The following is a 21,671-nucleotide window of genomic DNA, read 5'->3' on the forward strand; positions in this document are numbered from 1 at the left end:
TAAGTCCTATACTCCACAATCTTTAAAGATAACCCTGTTGACTGGATGTTATCTATAAAGATGTTGTCTGATGTGGACACCCCTAATGATTTGATGGGTAAATTCACTGCGCATTGTGGTACTGAATCACAATGAGCTGGCTGGTTTGAAACATAGAGACATAGAAACTAGGAGCAGGAGTAGGCCATTCGGCTCTTCGAGCCTGCTCCGCAATTCATTATGATCATGGCTGATCATCCAACTCAATAGCCTGCCCCCGCTTTCTCCCCATATCCTTTGATCCCTTTCGCCCCAAGAGCTATATCTAACTCCTTCTTGAAAACATACAATGTTTTGGTCTCAATTACTTTTTGTGGTAGTGGATTCCACAGGCTCACCACTCTCTGGGTGAAGAATTTCTCCTCATCTTAGTCCTAAATGGTCCACCCCATATTCTCAGACTGTGACCACTGGCTCTGGACTCCCCCACCATCCGGAACATCCTTCCAGCATCTACCCTGTCTAGTCCTGTTAGAATTTTATAGGTTTCTATGAGATCCCCCCTCATTCTTCTGAACTCCAGCGAATATAATCCTAACCGACTCAATCTCTCCTCATATGTCAGTCCCGCCATCCCAGGAATCAGTCTGGTAAACCTTCGCAGCACTCCCTCTCTATCAAGAACATCCTTCCTCAGATAAGGAGACCAAATCTGCACACAATATTCCAGGTGTGGTCTCACCAAGGTCCTGTATAATTGCAACAAGGCATCCCTGCTCCTGTACTCGAATCCTCTCGCTATGAAGGCCAACATACCATTTGCCTTCATTACCGCCTGCTGCATCTGCATGCTTACCCGGGTCTCGTAGCACATTCCCCTCTCTCAATTTATAGCCATTCAGATGATAATCTGCCTTCCGGTTTTTGCCACCAAAGTAAGTAACCTCACATTTTTCCACATTATATTGCATCTACCATGCATTTGCCCACTCACTCAGCTTGTCCAAATCACACTGAAGCATCTCTGCAACCTCCTCACAGCTCACCCTCCCACCTGGCTTTGTGTCATCTGCAAATTAGGAGATATTACATTTAGTTCCCTCATTTAAATCATTAATATATATTGTGAATAGCTGGGGTCCCAGCACCGATCCTTGCGGTACCCCACTAGTTACTGCCTGCCATTCGGAAAAAGACCCATTTATTCCTACTCTTTGTTTCCTGTCTGTCAACCAGTTTTCTATCCATCTCAATACGCTACGCCCAATCCCATGCGCTATAATTTTACATGCTAATCTCTTATGTGGGACTTTGTTGAAAGCCTTCTGAAAGTCCAAATAAACCACATCCACTGGTTTCCCCTCATCAACTCTACTAGTTAAATCCTCGAAAAATTCCAGTAGATTTGTCAAGCATGATTTCCATTTCATAAATCCATGCTGACTCTGTTCGATTCTGCTACTGTTTTCCAATTGCTCAGCTATTAAATCTTTTATAATGGACTCTAGAATTTTCCCCAAGACTGACATTAGGCTGACTGGTCTATAATTCCCTGTTTTCTCTCTACCTCCCTTTTTAAATAGTGGGGTTACATTAGCTACCCCCCAATCTGTAGGAAATGTTCCAGAGTCTATAGAATCTAGGAAGATGACCACCAATGCATCTACTATGTCTAGGGCCACTTCCTTAAGTATTCTGGGATGTAGATTATCAGGCCTTGTGGATTTATTGGCCTTCAATCCCATCAATTTCCCCAACACCATTTCACTACTAATACTGATTTATTTCAGTTCCTCCCTCTCACTAAACCCTGTGTTCCTCAACATTTCTGGTATGTTGTTTGTGTCCTCCTTTGTGACGACAGAACCAAAGTATGTATTTAGTTGGTCAGCCATTTCTTTGTTCCCCATTATAAATTCCCATGTTTCTGACTGTAAGGGACCTACATTTGTCTTCACCAATCTTTTTCTCTTCACATACCTGTAGAAACTTTTACAGTCAGTTTTTATGTTCCCAAAAAGCTTACTCTTGTACTCTATTTTCCGCTTCTTAATCAATCCCTTGATCCTCCTTTGCTGAATTCTAAAGTGCTCCCAATCTTCAGGGTTGTTGTTTTTTCTGACCAATTTGTATGCCTCTTCCTTGGATCTAATATTATCTCTAATTTCCCTTGTAAGCCATGGTTTGGCCATCTTTCCTGTTTTACTTTTGTGCCAGATAGGAATAAACAATTGTTGTAGTTCGCCCATGCGCTCTTTGAATGTTTGCCATTGCCTATCCACCGTCATCCCTTTAAGTAACGTTTCCCAATCCGTCATAGCCAACTCACACCTCATACCATTGTAGTTTCCTTTATTAACATTCAGGACCCTAGTCTCAGAATAAACTACGTCACTCTCCATCTTGATGAAGAATTCTATCATATTATGATCACTCATCCCCAAGGGGCCTCGCACAACTAGATTGCCAATTATTCCTTTCTCATTACACAATACTCAGTCTAGGATGGCCTGTTCTTTCGTTGGTTCATCAATGTATTGGTCCAGAAAACCATCCCGTATACACTCCAGGAATTTCTCCTCTACGGCATTGTTGCTAATTTGATTTGCCCAATTGATATGCAGATTAAAGTCATCCATAATTTATTGCATGTGTTTCTAATTTCCTGTTTAATGCCATTCCCAACATCACCGCTACAGTTTGGGGTTCGATATACAACCCCACTAACGTTTTTTGCCCCTTAGTGTTTCTCAGCTCTACCCGTACAGATTCCACATGTTGGAGCTAATATCCTACCTCACTATTGCATTACTTTCCTCCTTAACCAGCAATGCAACTCCACCACCTTTTCCTTTTTGTCTGTCCTTCCTAAATACTGAATACCCCTGGATGTTCAGTTCCCATCCCTGGTCACCCTGCAGCCATGTCTCCATAATTCTGAAAATATCAAATATATTTACACCAATTGCGTGGTTAATTCATCCACTTTATTGTGAATGCTCCTCGTGTTAAGGCACAAAGCCTTAAGGCTTGTCTTTTTAACATTACTTGTCCCGTGCCCACTATTTTTCACTGAGGCCCTGTTTGACTCTTGCCCTTGATTGCTCTGCCTATCACTTTTCTTATTCCCCTTTCTGTCTTTTGTTCTTGTCCTTGATTCCCCCTTTTCTGACTCCTTGCATAGGTTCCCACCTCCCTGCCATTTTAGTTTAAATCCTCCCCAACCACTCTAGCAAATATTCCCCCTAGGACATCAGTCCCGGTCCTGCCCAGATGTAACCCCTGTCCAATTTGTACTGGTCCCATCTCCCCCAGAACCGGTCCCAATGGGGACCGGGAATCTGAAACCCTCCCCCTCACATCATCTCTTCAGCCACATATTCATCCGATATATCCTGCTATTTCTACTCTGACTAGCACGCGGCATTGTTAGTAATCCTGATCTCACAACTTTGAGGTCCTACTTTTCAACTTACTTCCTAACTCCCTATATTCTGCTTTTAGGACCTCATCCCTTTTTTTTAACCAATGTCGTTTGTACCAATATGTACCACGACCACTGGCTGTTCACCCTCCCCCTTCAGAATGTCCTATAGCCGCTCTGAGACATCCTTGACATCTGAGACATCTAGCACCAGGGAGGCAACATACCATCCTGGAGTCTCGTTTACGGCCACAGAAACTCCTATCTATTCCCCTTACAATTGAATCCCCTATAACTATTGCATTCCCACACTTTTTACTCCTCCCCTGTGCAGCAGAGCCAACTGTGGTACAACGAATTTGGCTGTTGCTGCTTTCCCCTGAGAGGCCATTCCCTCAACAGTATCCAAAGCGGTATATCTGTTTTGCCGGGGAATAGCCACAGGAGATTCCTGCACTGCCTGCCTAGTCCTCTTGGTCTGCCTGGTGGTCACCCATTCCTTTCCTGCCTGTGGTGTGACCACCTCTCTATACATGCTATCCTCGATACTCTCCACCTCCCGGATGCTCCACAGTGTCCCCAGCTGCTGCTCCAGCTCCGAAACCTGGGCTTCCAGGAACTGCAGCTGGAGACACTTCTGGCACACATGCTGGCCCCGGGCACTGGAAATGTTCCCAGCTTCCCACATAGAGCAGGAGGAGCACACCGCAGCTTTGAACTCCCCTGCCATGACTTACCCCTTTAAATTAAATTAAACCTTTTGGAAGATACTTAATATCAAATAATATCAATTACTCTAGGGCCCTTCTTCCCTGCTGCTCATTGTTCCAGAAATTAGCCCTTACAAATGATAAATTACAAAATAAGACCTTAAAAACTATAAGCGATAAAGTAGTAAATACTTACCCGACCGTACTCATGGTACTCAAAGGATCACCTTGTTCCCTCCTCACCGAACTCCCTCAGTCACCAAACTCAAACTTAAGCACTCTACTGCAGCCCAAAGCAGCACTCCAGTTTTATCCCGGGGTTGTGCTAAACTAGCTGGGTTATGATAGGGATGCTACAGTGAACCTCAGTATTTCTGAACAAGATAGGGGATGAAGAGATGGGACAAAATTAGAAACATAAAACATTTGAGGCTGACACAATGTTTTGCTTTCTAGTTCACAGCTGTGGGACCCCTACCTACCAACCCATACCCTCCAGGGTAGTAGGGGGTGTAAACGCAAGACCTAACAGCTGGCCATGGCAGGTACGTAAACTCATAAAACCAAACTGTGTTTACATTTCAAATGCTTAATATTCCAAATAGTAGAGAATATGTGTTAACCTTTGGAGCTCTCCTGATGTTTTATTTGATAAGTGTACCATTCTTTGTGGAACTGCATCATAAAGACCAGGAATGCCACTGTAGGGAGTTGGCTGAACACAGTCAGGCCTCATCAACACAAAGCTAGGGCTGGGGATTACCAGACAGAGTTCCAATTCCTGATTGTTAGTTAGGGATCATTGTTGGAAGAGCTCACCTGTTAACGTTAAACAAGAATAGCACTGGGGTTGCCCTGTTATGCAGCCCTCATTCAAACAGTTTTTAAGACTGAGTGTTGGCATATGACACAGTGGATGCCCAATTATAGGAGAATGGCAAACCCCCATGGAATTGCCCCAGCAAAAAGGCGGAAGGAGGAATTATTATGGTTCCTTCCAATTTTCTCATCCTTTCCAGCACCGTATGCTCCAAGGGCTTTTTGATGCCTAGTATGTAATATGGAAAAATGGTAGTGTAGTGGTAATATCACTGGACTAGTAATCTGGGGTCGCAGGTTCAAATCCCACCATGGCAGCTACTGGAATTTAAAATTTAATTAATAAATCTGGAATGTAAAGCTAACCTCAGTAATAGTGACCCATGACAGCTATCATTGATTGTTACAAAAACCTACTTGGCTCACTACTGTCCTTTAGGGAAGGAAACATGCCATCCTTACCCAGCCTGGCCTACATGTGCCTCCAGACTCACAGCAATGTGGTTGACTCTGAAATGGCCAAGCAAGCCACTTGGTTCCGAAGGGCAATTAGGGATGGGCAATAAATGCTGGCCTAACCAGCGACATCCATGTCCCATGAACAAATAAAAAAATGACTCCAAACCCACAGCAATGTGGTTGGCTCTTGACTGCTCTCTGAAATGGCCTAGTAAGCCATTCAGTTGGAGGGTAATTAGATTAGGCAACAAATGCTGACCTTGCCAGCGATGCCCACATCCCATGAAAGGACAAAGAAAAAAAGTTGACATTAATAACTGCTTAGCCATTTGGGCAATGAAGAAAATGCCATTTGAGTGGGTGTGATCAGTCATGTGGCTTGGTGTTAAATTTTGACTGATACCACTCCTGAGATGTATCATTAGACTAGAGGTTATTGTTATTACTATGTGTGTATGTCCATTGGCTCAGAACAAATGTGGATCAGCTGGAATGTCACTTTAGTGAGGTACCATCATCTGTGAACCATACTATAGTCCAACTCCATGATAAAAAAAGGGAGGAAATAAGAGGAAGAATTTTCTGGAAAAACATTTAAGTGAAAACTCTCCTTAGCCTGACCCAACAAAGTGACCTAACCCTTTCCGTTGCAGCAGTGCAATTTTTCCCATTTTCTGCATTAACCATTCTGTCTGAGTGAGACCTCCAGATCATCAGCCATTTAACAACTGGTTGAGAAAGACTAAATTTGCTTCACATCAGAGCTGTTATGGTCAATCCCTGTCACATACCCCAGTCAAACAGTCCCAGGTTCAGCCCATGTCCCATTTCCAGTTCCCCACTTTTAGTCTCATTCAAGGACCCAGTCCCCATCCTTTTCCCAGTCATAATTCCAGGTTCCAGTGGAGGGTTTCATCTCATCAATTTGGACTGAATTCTTTGGTCCCAGCAACAACAAGAACAACCTGCATTTATATAGCGCCTTTAACATAGGAAGACATCACAGAAACATTACTAATCAGAATTTGACCTGAAGCCTCATAAGGTGATAATAGGGCAGATGACCAAATGCATGGTCAAGGAATTAAGTTTTAAGAAGCGGCTTAGAGGAAGAAAGAAAGCTGGAGAAGCAGAAATGTTTAGGGAGGGAATTTCAGATCTTAGAGTCTTGGCAGCTGAAGGCTAGTGGAGTAACAAAAAATTGGGGCTGCTCAAGAGGTCAGAATTTAAGGAGTGCAGATATTTAAGGGTTGTAACCTCCATAGGAGGTTAAAGAGATAGGGGCAAGGCCATGGAGGGATTTACAAAGAAGGATGAGAATTTTAACATCGGGGTGATGGTTAACCAGGAGCCAATGTAGGTCAGCAAGTGGGCTGATGGATTGAAAGCTGGGACACAGGCAGCGGAGTATTTGGATGACCACGAGTTTTTAGATGACACCAATTTTACAGAACTTGAAGCAGCATTTCTCTGCTAGAATATTTTTTAAAGCTAAAGATTTGAATTTCTTGCAGATCTCTCTCCAGATTGCTATGAAAAATGACTGGCGTCACTTTTGTGGCGGAACGTTAATTGATCAGAGATGGGTTTTGACCGCTGCACATTGCATTAGGTAAGTTATTGGTTTACTTAAAAATGAATATTAATACATTTTAAATTGATTTCATCTTTTGGTGAAATTAGTGCCATTTAAAGTGAAGGATGAGTGCCATGTAAAGTGAGGGATAGGATTGTTGCAGTATTGTCCCATTACAGGCTGCATCAAGTACTCCTAAATCAGCTATAGCACATACAAAATAAAGCTCTCCTTAGCCTGATCCAACAATGTGACCTATCCCTTTCCGTTGCAGCAGTGCGATATTTCCCATTTTCTGCATTAACCATTCTGTCTGAGTGAGGCCTCCAGATCATCAGCCATTTAACAACTGGTTGAGAGAGACTAAATTTGCTTCACATTAGAGCTGTTATGGTCAATCCCTGTCACAAACCCCAGTCAAACAGTCTCAGGTTCAGCCCATGTCCCATTCCCAGTTCCCCACTTTCAGTCTCAGTCAAGGACTCAGTCCCCATCCTTTTCCCAGCAATAATTCCAGCTTCCAGTGGAGGGTTTCATCTCATCAATCTGGACTGAATTCTTTGGTCCCATATTTTAAGGAAGGACATATTTGCCCGAGAAGGAGTGCAACAAAGGCTCACTAGACTGGTTCCTGGGATGATGGAATTGCCCTATGAAGACAGATTGAGTAGACGAGGTCTATATTTCCTGGAGTTTAGAAGACTGAGAGGTGATCTAATTGAAACGTATAAAACTCTTGAGGGGCTTGGCATGGTAGATGCTGAGTAAGTGTTTCCGCTGTCTGCAGAATCTGGATCACAGGGAGACAGTTTCAGAATAAAGGGTCGGCCACTTAGACTGAGATGAGGAGAAATTTCTTCACTCAAAGGTTTGGAACCTTCGAAATCCTCTACCCTAGAACACTGTGGGTGCTCAGTCATTGAGTACATTCATGACAGAAGTCGATAGATTTTGGGGTGCTAAAAAATTAAGAGATATGGAGCTAATGCAGGAAAATGGAGTTGAGGTAGAAGATCAACCATCATCTACTTGAATAGTGAAGCACGTCCAAAGGGCCAAATGTCCTACTCCGGCTCCTAGTTCTTAAATGCTATGATGAGTGATGAAAGATGGTGCCTAGGCTATAGCCCCATCCAGTCCCCATTTCAAGTCAGTTAACAAGTATGTAAGTTTCTGTTTCACTTTATGATATGTTCTGAAGCCTCTCACTAATTTAACAACTTTTACACACAGCAAGACGAATACCTACAGAGTGGCTCTCGGCAAACACGTCCTTTCAGCCAATGAGCCAGGGTCTGTTTTCGCTACCATTGAGAAGACCTTCCGCCATGAAAAGTTCAGCATGCTCTTTGCTGCCAATGGGTTAGTATAAAACAGAAAGAGACTTGGATTAAATAAAAGGCTCTCCCTTCTTCTCCCAAAGCTGCTCGCTCTTGTTAGGGTACAATTCCAAAGTCACTGCCTATGCCTCATTTATGTGACCATATTTCATATTTGCACTTAGACAGAGCGAGTATTTGAATTCTTTCATACATAAGAAAGTACCTCAGCTGAGGCAGATTCCAGTGCACCCACATTTAACTTTCCAGCATTGATCAGGAGTGAGAATCCCGGTTGAATTTCTTTTCCCCCTTCAAATGAAGGAGCAGGGAAGTTAATTGCTTGCTCCAGCTGCCACTCCACAGAAATCAGCCAACTCAATTCTAAGGTGTTGCGGCCTTGCTGTTGGCTGGAAGGCCTGGGCTTGGGAATCAACCTTGTGTCTGGTTAGTACCACCGCAGCCCCGCTCCCTACCCTCCCCTTCCCCGCTGTAATTTTTACATGTCAGGCTGCATCCGTAAATCAGACACTTTGTGTTCATTTAGGTCTTCAATATGGTTAACTGCAGCACAGAGTATTAACACCTTGTGGAATGTATATTGACATCATTGTGCCAGTCAGTGAATTGAAGGTGAGGGGACTTACCAACAAACAAGTGTATCTTACACCAAACAAAGCAAATAGCAAAGCAAACAATGTCTATTTACAGAGTCCAGGAGAAATATATTCCACTAAAATGCAAGAACAAACAAGCCAGTAATTATGCACCAAGGATGAATAAAGAAGTAAGGACACTATTGAATCAGAAGAAAAAGTACATAGACAACAAAGGAGATGATGACAAAAGAGCATGTGAAAAGGTTAGGAAAGAAGCCAAAAAAAATCCATTAGGAAGACAAAGGGAAACAATACAAGTAACGTACTGTGGAATATGAAAAGGAACAGTGAAGTATTCTGCAGGCTAACAAATAACACAAGTAAAATCAGGTTAGAGTTAGGGCCACTAAAGGAAGCACAAGATAAACTCACAAGCAATGTCAGAGAAATGGTAGAAATATTAAACAATTACTTTGTCTCATTATTTACAACGGAAATATAGACATTAGAAGAAGAAATCAAAAAGGATATTAAGATATTTAAGATAGAAATGGAGAAATAATTGATAAACTAATCAAACTTAGAGAGGTTAAAACTCCTGGTCCAGGTGGATTGTATGCAAATGTCCTTAAAAGAAGTTAGGGAGGCGATAGCAGAGGTACTATATAAATAAAGATAAAAAGTCACTATAAAAGGGAGCAGTGCCAAATGACTGGCAGACAGCTAATGTGATTTCTATTTTTAAAAACAGATAGAATAAGCCCGGGTAACTATAGGCTGATCAGCTTAATATTGGTGATAAGGGGAGATAATGGAATCCTTAGTCAAAGATGTAATGGAAAAACACAAGAGCAGTCAGCAAGTATTCCAAAACGGAAGAACATACTTGACAAACTTTATTGAATTCTCCAGAGTAGTAACAGAAAGACTGGACAAAGGTGATGTAGTAGGTGTAATAAATTTGGAGTTTTAAAAAATGATTGTATAGTAGACTCTTGATTAGGGTCAGAACTTGTGCAGTCAGGGGACAAATAGTAGAATGGACAGCAAGCTGACCACAAAACAGAGCAGGAGTTAAAATTAAGATTGGTAAATGGTGGGAACTGATGTTCCACAAGGATAAGCACTGGGAGCATTGTTGTTCTCCATTTACATAAACCATGTGGACTCGGGAATAGGAAGTACAATTTCAAAATTTATTGATCACACCAAATTGGGAGGGGGGGAGGGCGGGGGTGTAGTTAATACAGAGAAGGGCTGCAACAAAATGCAGGAATACATTAAATAAACTTGGAGAGATGGCATGTAATTGGCAAATGAACTTCAACAGGTGCGAGGTAATACATTTTGGCAGGTAGGATGAAGAGGTCACATACTCCTAGAAAAATAACTGTCTAACAGGGATAGAGGAGTAGAGGGATCCTGTGGGGGCACACATTCACAGGTCACTAAAAGTAGTGACGCAGATTAGGAAGAGCATAAGAAAAGCAAACAAAGCATTGGGTTCATTTCTAGAGGTTCAAAATTGAAAACCAGAGAATTGATGTTAAACTTGAATTGTAGACTGGTTAGATCACACTTAGACACTTGTGAACAGTTCTGGTCTCCATTTTATAATAGAGGCACTGGGGAAGGTGCTCAAATGGTAGCAGAACTGAGAGGTTATACCTATTAGGAAAGATTGAACAGTCTGTGGCTAGGGCTCCCAGGTAGCCCATACTAGTGCTATAATATTTTTCCGTAGTTTTACAGTGCACGGTGTTTTTGTTTTTAAGATAAAAATCTAGCAAACCAGCTTGATGTGAAGCATGTCATATGGATGCAGGTCCTTAGCCATAAACTCTTTTGTTGAATTTTACAGGTGGTTGGGGGAGGTTAGCGGTGGGAGGATTTCTTTCCAGCATTTAAGGAGTACAGCTGGAGCTGTGATGCTGGAGCGGAGGGCTGGTGAATTGCTGGAGATGATAACAATCTGGGGTAGTGGAGCTGTCACAATATGGCTTAAATGATACAGTTTCAGACGGTATGCTGGAAGAGAGGGGGCTGAATGTTTCCATATGGGTAGGTCTTCGAAGGTCGCAGGAAAAATTGTACTTGATAAATTTGAAGGCAGGTGCATTCTAGGGCTATGCAAAGGAAAAGCAGGGGAGTGAAGCTAATTGGATAGCTCTTCCAGCACAAGCATGATGAGCTGAATGACCCCCTTCTGCGCTGTAAGATATTACGCTTCACAAGTAAACACTTTACCAAATTAATTGCAAACAAACTAGAATGAGAAAGGTCAGTCAGACCCCTCAGAGCTCACACCATCAATTAAAAACTGCCAGCTTGTACGTTCCTCTCCACAACTGTTGGGGAGAAAGTGGGGGCAGGCTATTGAGTTGAATGATCAGCCATGATCATAATGAATGGCGGAGCAGGCTTGAAGGGCCGAATGGCCTACTCCTGCTCCTAGTTTCTATGTTTCTATGTTGATAATTGTGTGCTGGGAGAGCACAACTCAACACTATTTTCTCTTTCTTTTCCCAGATATGATATCGCTCTTGTCAAACTTGCAGAGCCAGTGGTTTTAGATGACAAAATTGAGTTGGGTTGCATCCCTGCCCCGGGCGCAATTCTTCCCAATAACTACAGTTGTTATGTCACTGGCTGGGGCTTCCTGAAGGGTGAGTTGATCATTCAAGATATGGAGTGTCCTTGCCTGGAGACATATCCATTAAGAACTATTTCATGATACAGTGCTTCATAGCATTAGAGCAGATTGGTATAATCTAAGGCCCAAGTGTCCCACAAATCCTGGCAACCTGGCAAAGCTGAGGCAACATCGATCTATCCGCACTTACATTGTTAATTCGCTGGTTTCTCCCATTTAAATTTTGTGGACTTGGCCCACTGAGTTCAATTCTTATCCTCCAACTGCTACTCTGCAGACATTGGCCAACTTGACAGGGACCATGGCATTAAACTTACACCTGGTTAGCTCAGTACCACATTCCACTGCATCTGTAAATTAACCTGAGGGCTTCAATTTTGTGTTGATTTCGGCCATAAATATGGGTAATGGTAGCACAGAGTTTTGCTGAAACCATTGTGCCAGTCAATGAATTCGAAGCGTGCAGGACTTATGGTCAAATAGGTGGAATTTACAGTAAACAGCAAGATGCAAAGCAAACAAAGTCTATTTACAGAGTTCAGATGAAATATCCTAATAAAAAGCATGAATAAACTAGTCAGTAATAACACACCATGGATGAAAAAAGAAGTAAAGGCCAAATTGAAACTAAAGAAGGAGGCTTACACAATACACAACAAAGGAGAGGAAGTAAAAAGAAAACAGAAAATAAGGTTTGGAAAGAAGCTAAGAAAACAATTTGAATTTTGTGGATCCAGAGTTTCAAATGAGCTGTTACAAGCATTGTTGCCACATTGGTGAATACATCCTAAATCAGAACACTGATCAACAACTTGGGATATGTGCAAATTAATGGGAATATTGACTTAGACTTTATGATCCATGAGGCAGCTAAGACACCTATGCCAATGGAAATCAGGACACGTCTGGGTTCGAGCATTATTGCTCAGAAGTGAGAACTGATGTTGCAAGGCTGGATTCAATCGCATAAGACTTAATCTCTTTGACCCAATGCTAGGAGTCTCATGTTGTGGCATCTTGTTTGCAGCCAGAGAGTGATTGGCCTGTAATTGTACAGTTCTGATTGGTGGGGAAAGGGGTGGGGGGGAGGCCTATTTACCAAGAGGCTGAGTGTTGGACATGACACATTTTACTGAAATCTTCGAAAGTTATAAAATGGTACCATATTTTTACAGATTATTTTTAATCCTACATTGCCCACACATTCCATCTCATGGCAATAATCTTTACTATGTCATTTGTTCATTAATGGGAACTTAAGAGTGATCAATTAGAGGTATAGGGTTCAATCAAAAGGCCTTGTACATAGAAGCTGATGTGATGAATGTGCTTCTCTTCCATTCCTGAGTTGTTTTAGATTTTACACATTTGTGTTACAGATGTCAGATTTGACATAGATAATCTCTTGGGTTCAGCAGCACTGGTCACTCACAGAAGCTGCCTTCATGTCTCCGGCATTTGGAGTTAACTCATACCGCCCAATATCTAAGTACACAATAGTATAATCCGGGAAACGTGACAATGACTCTGTGGGCTGAATTTTCCTGTGGGCTTTGGGATCCTGATGTTAGGACCAAATGGGGGTCCCAAGCCCACACTTTGTCGCAGTGGGGCTGACTTGGCGATTTTACCAGAGCCAACCTCCTAATTGGTCAGCTCTGGATCCACCAATCCAATTAAGGACATAAGGAGGGCTACCGATCTGCTGGCCCAATCAGAGGGCTGGTAGGTCTGAAGCCTCAGCAGCATCGCTGGGAGTGGTGAGCATTGCTAACGCAGGCACCTTTAGGGCATCTCCAGATAAATAAATTAAAAATTAAAAATCCAGGGGGATGGAGACCTGTGAGGAAAACCTCCAGGGAGATCCAGGGGCTGCCTTTCCTGCCCGCAGTCCCTCATGGGCAATGGAGCCTCCATGAAGTTGTGGTCTCCCCAGACAGCAGGTGGTTGCCCCGTTGTTGGCAAAATGCCGGTGGCCTCGCTTAATGGCCCCTAATTGGGGTCTTAATTATGCAAATTGGCTGCCCGCCACCTGCCCGTTTCTGGGATACATCCCTGGCAGTAGGACAACATTGGGGAGACAATCCCGGTATAGCTCCCTGCTATTTTACCAGGTTTCCTGCTTCCGTTCCTTCCAACCTGGGCCCAGTAAAATTCAACCCCACTGCCATACAAACTGGATGCTATATCTATCACGTGTGTCCTCACAGACACTTTTCCAAACTTCCAGCTGGCAGTACTGATAAATACTGGTACTCTGGTGAGGCCAGTAAGGGGTTTGGATTCTCACTCTCAGTGTCCGGACAATAACCTGGCTGAACGGTTTTCCTAACATGTATGGAAGCTGTCCAATTTTTATTCCACTGATATCCCTCATTCCATTATTTCCCGTCTTCATTTTCACCTGTTTGTTCTGCACCCATAACTCTTGCTGGGCTACAGGTCACCCTTCAGGATCGCACACAAGCCATGGGTGATCCTAGTCAGCGAATGTTGACAGATTCATTGAGTGTGGTGATGTATCATGGCCAGGTATGGTTAGGCCTTTATGTAATACCCACACAGATGCTTTTTACCAGTAGATGGGATTGAACAGTGGTCAGAAGCAGCAACATCAGCTGTTTTTCTCCCCCTTCCCTAACTTGGGAATGGCAGGAGCCAGTTGAAGTATCTTCCCCTTTCATCCATGCTGAGCTGGGAAACTTTGACTGACTCCTTGAAGCTGGCTTTAACTGAATCAACATTTCAACGGAATTAGGAAGTGCTCATCCCAATTTCGAGTACACCCAAATTCTTGGAGCTTGGAGAATGCGAATGGGATCTGGCAGCAGGCAATCAACACTTTAGTGCCTTTTGAGTCCAGCTGGAAAATTATTGTCCAATTCCCACCTACATGTCTCAGTAACAATTGAATTTGTTCCCTTTCAGCTGGCGGTCCTGACGCTGACATCCTGCAACAAGCCTTTCTACCTGTCGTAGATTACGCCATTTGCTCCCAGTCCGATTGGTGGGGGTCGACAGTAAAGCAGTCGATGGTGTGCGCCGGTGGTGATGGAGTTGTCTCAGGATGCAATGTTAGTTGACTAATGCAAACTGCCTACATATTGTGTTATTTGAGGCTCTCCGCACCTTCACAACTAAACTGTACTTTTGTTCTCCATTCAGGGTGATTCTGGTGGGCCCTTGAACTGCCAGAATGCTAATGGTGTCTGGGAAGTGCACGGAATCGTCAGCTTTGGGACCGCTTTCTGCAGCAGCAAGAATAAGCCAACTGTCTTCTCCCGTGTGACTGCCTACAATGACTGGATTTCTGAGGTACATCGCTAGAAATAATGATTACTGAAGTAATGAACATTTTTATCTCTGCACATTGCTGAACTGCCCCCATTCTCTGTGGCTCCTGTGAACCCCATCTGTTTTACATCACTGACGTGTTTTGAGAAGTCCACAATGCCTCAATTTTAAAAATCTTATCCCTGTGTTCAAATCCGCCCTCCCCCACTAACATTGCCCTCCTCCAAACCCAGCCCCCAAATCTCTCCTCCAGTCCTACAAGATTCCAAGATCTCTGCATCCCTCCAATTTCCACCTCTTCTATGTCCATGATTTCCAGTTTTCCACCATTGGCGGTTGTATCTTCAGCTGCCTAATCCGTAAGCTCCTGAACTCCCTCCCTCAACCCCTCCTTCTCTCTAACTCCCTCTCCTCCTTTAAATTGCTCCTTAAAAAAAAACCTACCTCTTTGACCAAGCTTTTGGTCACCTGTCCCACTATATATCCTTAAGTGTCTTGATGTCAAATTTTGTTTGATAATGCTCTTTGTGAAGTTCCATGGGATATTTCACTCTATTAAAGGCTCTATGTAAATGAAAGTTGTTGTTGTTGAGGACAGGAAGCTACAGGGGAACACTGTAAAGATCAAGGCTCTTTTTTCCTTGACTTTCACTGATGTTGGGGGAAGGGCTTTGCAGGTCGGCAATGGAAAAATCTGCGAGGCAAGCTCTGTGCAGTCAGGAGAACCAGCAACCAAGAGAAGTACTGGATACACGTTGCTCTGTGGGGTAAATGGACTAGCAACAGGAGTGCAGGTGGGCTGTCCATAATACATTCCCTCACTCCAGTGCTGAATCGCAAATGAAATGGATTTGTCATAGTATTTATAGAATACAATGGCACATTGAGGCAGTCTGTGCGGGTGCCCATGTGATACCAACTGTCTGCTGTTGGGACACAAAATGATTTGGCCCTGAGCTTTGGTTAGCACAGGAGACCATCAATGATTCTAGCTGTTCAGAAGGAGATCCTGGAAGCTGAAGTCATTGACAGTGTAGGCTTGAGAACGGGATTCCTATCTCCTGGGTCCATTCTTGCTTGTTAGGGGATGTTGTGACTGTATTGTGCACATCTGCTTCATGTAAGCTTCCTGGTAAAGAGCTCCATATTGTTTTGTAGAAGGAGTCCATAGATTACCCATTGTAACACTCTAACATTTCACTAATGTTCATTGTGAGGAAGCTTCCAGTTACAGAGGTGGGGGTGGGATATAATGTGTCTTATTACTTGCAGCATTTACAAAACCTCAAGTATTTATTCTTATTTCTAATAGTAAAACCATCAGAAAATTGCCCTATCCTCTTCAAATGTGGCTTGCTGTTCTCCAGAGACAATATTCCTTCTCCTGCTCTCAGCCTCAGCAACCATTTTGGGTCCTCAATTATGTAGATTCTTCTGGAGGTCATCAGCCGGAAATGTTAACTCTGTCTCTCTCCCAACACATACTGAGTATTTCTGTTCTTAAAGTCATTACATAGAGTCATAACGACACAGTAGGCCATTTGTAGATCTCTGTAGATCAACTCTCTGTAGATCAATCCAATCAGTCCCATTCCCCCTGCTCTATCCCCATACCCTTGCTATTTGAGTATTTGATTACGTGTCTATAACCTGCCATTCCAGCACCGGGTCCTGTTTCCAACATATTTATCCAAAAGCAAAAAAGTGCAGCTGCTGGCATTTTGAAATAAAAACAGACAACACCAGAAGTACTCAGCAGGTCTGGCAGCATCTGTTAAGAGAGGAACAGAGTTAATGTTTCAGGTCTTTCATCAGAAATGGGAAAAACTTAAGAGGTGTAACAGATTTTAAGCAAGGCAGGAAAAGAGTGAGGAAGAGTTAAAGGGAAGATCAGTGATAGGGTGGCAGGCAGAAGAGATTAACTGTCAAAAGGGATGATGATGCAAGGCAAAAGGAGATGGTAATAGGGAAAAGAAAAAGATGGGACTAGCTGAACTGAAAAATGATAAAAGCAGAGCCATGTCCATGCCTGTCCGAAAAAAGAATGCGAGCAGAGGTTCTGATCTGAAATTATTGAGCTCAATATTGAGTCTGGAAGGTTGTAAAGTGCTTAATTGAAAGATAAAGTGCTGTTCCTCGAGCGTCTGTTGAGTTACATTGGAACTAAATATTCAACCATTTTTTTTTTAATGTATTCATTCATGGGATGTGGGCATCGCTGGCTAGGCCAGCATTTATTGCCCATCCCTAATTGCCCTTGAGAAGGTGGTGGTGAACCGCTGCAGTCCATGTGGTGTAGGTACACCCACAAGGCTGTTAGGGAGGGAGTTCCAGGATTTTGACCCAGCAACAGTGAAGGAACGGTGATATATTTCTAAGTCAGGATTGTGAGTGACTTGGAGGGAGCTTCCAGGTGGTGGTGTTCCCATCTATCCGCTGCCCTTGTCCTTCTAGATGGTAGTGATCATGAGTTTGGAAGGTACTGTCTAAGAAACCTTGGTGGAGATAAGTTTTATTTAGCCTTTTAATTCTGTTGCTAGTCTGTTAATTACATGCTTAACCTCTGCCAAGGAAAGCATCTTCCAACTCCTAATCCAAGAATTTATTATTAACTTTTGGGGTCAATCTTTTGACAAATAATTTATTCTAAAAATGCTATTCTAATGACAATTCTATTACTTTACAGAAAATGATGAACAACTAAAGTGATCTACGTTGAAGTTTCGGACGATTGCAAACAGATGAACTCAGAATAATTGTATTTCTAAAAATAAAGTTGTCTTGTGGCTTTTAATGATGACATTCTTTATTGAAATTGACTTCATAGTCAATGACTCTGTGGTGCTCTGAACCCTTTGACATACATGGAGTTCACAGGATGGATACTGTATGGATGAGAAAGGTCATTAATCTAAAAAGACTGTACAATGTCCCCATCATAATTGAAGTGTGCTGCCGCGGTCTGGTTCCATCAATGTCACCAACCTTCACAAAAATGGCATTTCTCCACATGGAGACTAAATACAGAGTGAACAGAAATAGGCCATTCATCCCCTTGAGTCTGTTCCATCATTCAGTTAGATCATGGCCATCTGTATCTTAAGAAAATCAACAGCACCCAGGATAAAGCAGCCCATTTAAATGGCACACCAACCACCAAGTTAAACCTTCAATCACTCCACCACCAACACACAATGGGAGCAGCGTGTACTATATACAAGATGCACTGCAGCATACGAGCATATGAATTAGGAGCAGGAGTAAGTCATTCAGCCCCTTGAGCCTGCTACACCATTCAATAAGATGATGGCTGATGTCACTGTGGCCTCAACTCCACATTCCCGCTTATCCCTGATACCCTTTCATTTCCATCTGTCGCGGAAATCGGAGTGAACACTCAGACCCAGGTGGTTTGTCTCGGAAGCCTTTATTAAATCGTGATATCACGGAGAGCCCAGCAGCATACAATGGAGCTAGCTGACACTCTGAGGAAGCATCAGAGCACACACGTATTTATAGTAGAAGTTGTACATATCAAAGAGCTTGAAGGTGATAAGACTGTCTAACTTTCAATGATCAATTACATTGAGAATCATTGTCACGCAATTAGTCTATTCTAAGTTTATGACTATACAGGATATTGGGGGAAGCTCACGTAGTAATAAAAAGTGAGACAGAGAATAGATAACCATGCTTGACCTTATCTTTAGTGCTAGGGGGTGTACACTCTAGAGAACAGATGACCATTGCTTGATCCTGTCTCCTTGTGTTGGGGGCAGACATCCCAGCCCCGTCTCAAGGACTCCAGGAAGCCTGCCCATGACACTCCCCTTTCTCCCCTCCTGCTCAATTAGCTGGCAGCTGCAGGTGTGCCTGCTAGAACAAAAGAGGGAACTGTGCTGTAGTATTCCACTATGGTGCTAACTGTTTAACCCTTAGTTGACCTGTAGATGTATTTTATTCTTCCACACCACCCGTTTCTGCTTTAAAAATATTCAATGACCCAACTCCATCACTTTCTGGGGAAGAGAGTTCCAAAGACTCACGGCCCGCAGAGAAAAAATTTCTCCTCATCTCCGTCTTAAATGGGAGACCCCTTATTTTTAAACTGTGTCCCCTAGTTCTAGTCTCTCCCACAAGGGGAAAAATCCTTACAGCACCCACCCTGTCAAGTCCCCTCAGGATCTTATATGTTTCAATAAGATCACCTCTCATTCTTCTAAACTCCAATGGATACAGGCCCAGCTTGTTCAACCTTTCCTCATAAGATAACCAGCCCCACATCCTAACTCACCAAGGCTCCTTCAACAAAACCTTCCAGACCCCAAAACTCTATCACCGAGAAGGACAAGCGCAGCAGATGCTTGGAAACACCACCACCTACAAGTTTCCCTCCAAGACACACACCATCCTGACTTGGAAATACATCGCTATTCCTTTACTGTCACTGGGCCAAAATCCTGCAACTTCTTTCACGGGAGCACTGTGGGTGTACCTATGCAATACAGACTGCAGTAGTTCAAAAGAAGCTGCTCACCAGCACCTTCTCAAGGGCAATTAGGGATGGGCAAGAAATGCTGGCCTTGCCAACCACGCCCACATCCCATGAAAGAATAAAATAAAAACTCAATGTACCTGCCTTGGTTCAGTAAACATTAATAGTCTTACCTAGTAAAAATCTATCAGTCTTTGTGTGAAGAAGTGCTTCCTGACATCATCCCTGAATCAGGGCTCCACAACAGAACACAAACCTCACCAGATATATGCTTACATACAATCTGAGCAGGAGTTACTGAGTCACAATCAGGAGAGAGAAACTGGGCTAAACTGCCCCTCCTTAACTCTGCCTACCTTCTACACAATATGAGGGTGACTATAGCCCAAAAAAGCTGGGTTTGGATTGAGTGAGATGTTAAATTTTTTGGTAAATCTTAAACCCAAGCCGCCTTGAACCCGCACACCTCCGGTTTTAACAAAGGTGGGAGAAGATCAGGAAACCAACCCACTCCCAGAAAGCAGATTGTTTATTTAAATGTTTTTGATGAGGCTGCATGCCTCTTATTTTCTCTCTTTTCTGGCTTTAATGCTGGTTGGCCGGATTTCCCTCACCTCGGAGAACCCGACTGTTAAAGGGAGGCAAGAACTGGTGTGTCTAAAATTTGATTCATGAGTCACGGGTTACCAAAAAAAAGGAGCTCAAGTACAAGTGGTTTAAAACAGTTTATTGAGAAGCAATAGTTCAGACAAGATATATAAGCTAAATAGATGGATTAGACATATGACCTGTGACAGGTGAGAATGGTCCCAGATCGGACAAATGGGCAGATGAAGCAAAGTGATGCTGGTCTCCCAGCTGTCTTCTTGAGCTAACCTGGGTGTGAAGCCAAAGACAGTGTGGATGCACCTCAGAAAGCTTGTCCTTGTCTGATGTACCTTTTACCACCCAAGTGCCTCTTTAAATATCTTGTTTCTAGGGGCTGACAGGTGCCTCATCTTCCCAAATTCCAGTCCCTAGACCATGAGCTCACCCGTTTACTCATCTCTTACTTCATGCTATCCTTACTCAGACAATTCATTTAGATATGGAGCTTGAGACCCACACTTATCCAGTTTAGGAATATCTTGTACCAGGGCCTGTGCTAGAGCCATGTCTTTGCCTCAATAACAGTCTTTGTGAAACTTAATCTATCTTGGCCACATTAACCATTTTACATTGCGCTGTTGTTAAGTAGCTGAGCATGAGCTGAATTCACATTCTTCAGTTCAAATTCACCATGCATTTCCACATGTTGAACAAATTATATAGAGTCATAGAGTTATTACAGCACAGATCATTTATTCTTTTCATGGGAGGTTTTACCCTGGAACCAGGTGTCTTTCTAGGTCATTTTAGAGGGCAGTTAAGAGTTAACCACATTGCTGTGGGTCTAGAGTCACAGACCAAGTAAGGACAGCAGATTTCCTTCCCTAAAGGGCGTTAGTGAACCAGATGGGGTTTTATGACAATCCTTGATAGTTTCATGGTCACTATTACTGTGACTAGTTTTCAATTCTAGGTTTTATTAATTATATTTAAATTCCACCCAGCTGCTGTGATGGGATTTGAACCTGCGTCCCCAGAGCATTAGCTTGGCCCCTGGATTACAAGCTCAGTGACCTTACTGCTGTGCCGATGTCTCCCCTTGAGGAAGCTATTTGGTCTATTGTGTTCATGCTGGCTTTCTGTAGAGCAGTCCAGCCAGTCCCATCCCACCACTCTCTCTCTCTCTCTCTCTCCAGAGCCCTACAGGTTTATTTCCCTGAAGAGCCAATTGAATTTCTGAAAGGAAAATAAGCTATCGTGACTCTGCTCAGGAGGCCAATGGGTTAATTGGTTCAATCGTATCTGTCAATTTAAAAATTCAAATTTAATGATGCCCTATATATAAATTTGAACTCAGCAATACAAAGTTGCTGCACAGTGAATTTTACAAAACACAGTCAGCAGAGTGAACCTCTCTGCCTGTTGGTACTGAAGGTTGGGCAAAACATTCATTGACGCCTGCAATTGTGTCACTTCTTGTAAATGTTTTCTCCATTTGAAGATGAACAAAACACCATGTTCAAGTGTTTTCTTAAGCCTTGCTACCTTTTCAATCATGCACAAATTTTTATCCTCAGATATTGAAAACAAAACTCATTAGTAACATTATCAAATTCAGAGGAAAACATTCTCATCGGGGAAGGCAGTATTTTAGATTAACCTCCAATTGCTTCTAAGCTTCTTCCTCAAATTGATTTTTCTACTTGATGTTTGTGAATAACACTCTGCTTTAACAGTGACTTGACAGTGGCTCAAA

At 42.9% G+C, this 21,671-nt stretch overlaps 1 protein-coding gene across 1 annotated transcript; it reads left to right on the top strand.

Annotated features, from left to right (window-relative positions):
* Window positions 1-4,588: 4,588 nt before the first annotated feature.
* LOC144690567 (chymotrypsin-like elastase family member 2A) lies at window positions 4,589-17,614 on the top strand. Its single transcript, XM_078558181.1, has 7 exons — window positions 4,589-4,658; window positions 6,906-7,003; window positions 8,201-8,329; window positions 11,415-11,551; window positions 14,467-14,612; window positions 14,704-14,853; window positions 17,519-17,614. The coding sequence occupies exons 2-7, from the start codon at window positions 6,924-6,926 to the stop codon at window positions 17,534-17,536; spliced, it is 660 nt and encodes a 219-aa protein (XP_078414307.1). The 5' UTR covers window positions 4,589-4,658; window positions 6,906-6,923; the 3' UTR covers window positions 17,537-17,614.
* The last annotated feature ends 4,057 nt before the right edge of the window (window positions 17,615-21,671 follow it).

The sequence above is a fragment of the Cetorhinus maximus genome, chromosome 15 (assembly GCF_964194155.1).
Source record: "Cetorhinus maximus chromosome 15, sCetMax3.hap1.1, whole genome shotgun sequence".
Taxonomy (NCBI): Eukaryota; Metazoa; Chordata; class Chondrichthyes; order Lamniformes; family Cetorhinidae; genus Cetorhinus; species Cetorhinus maximus.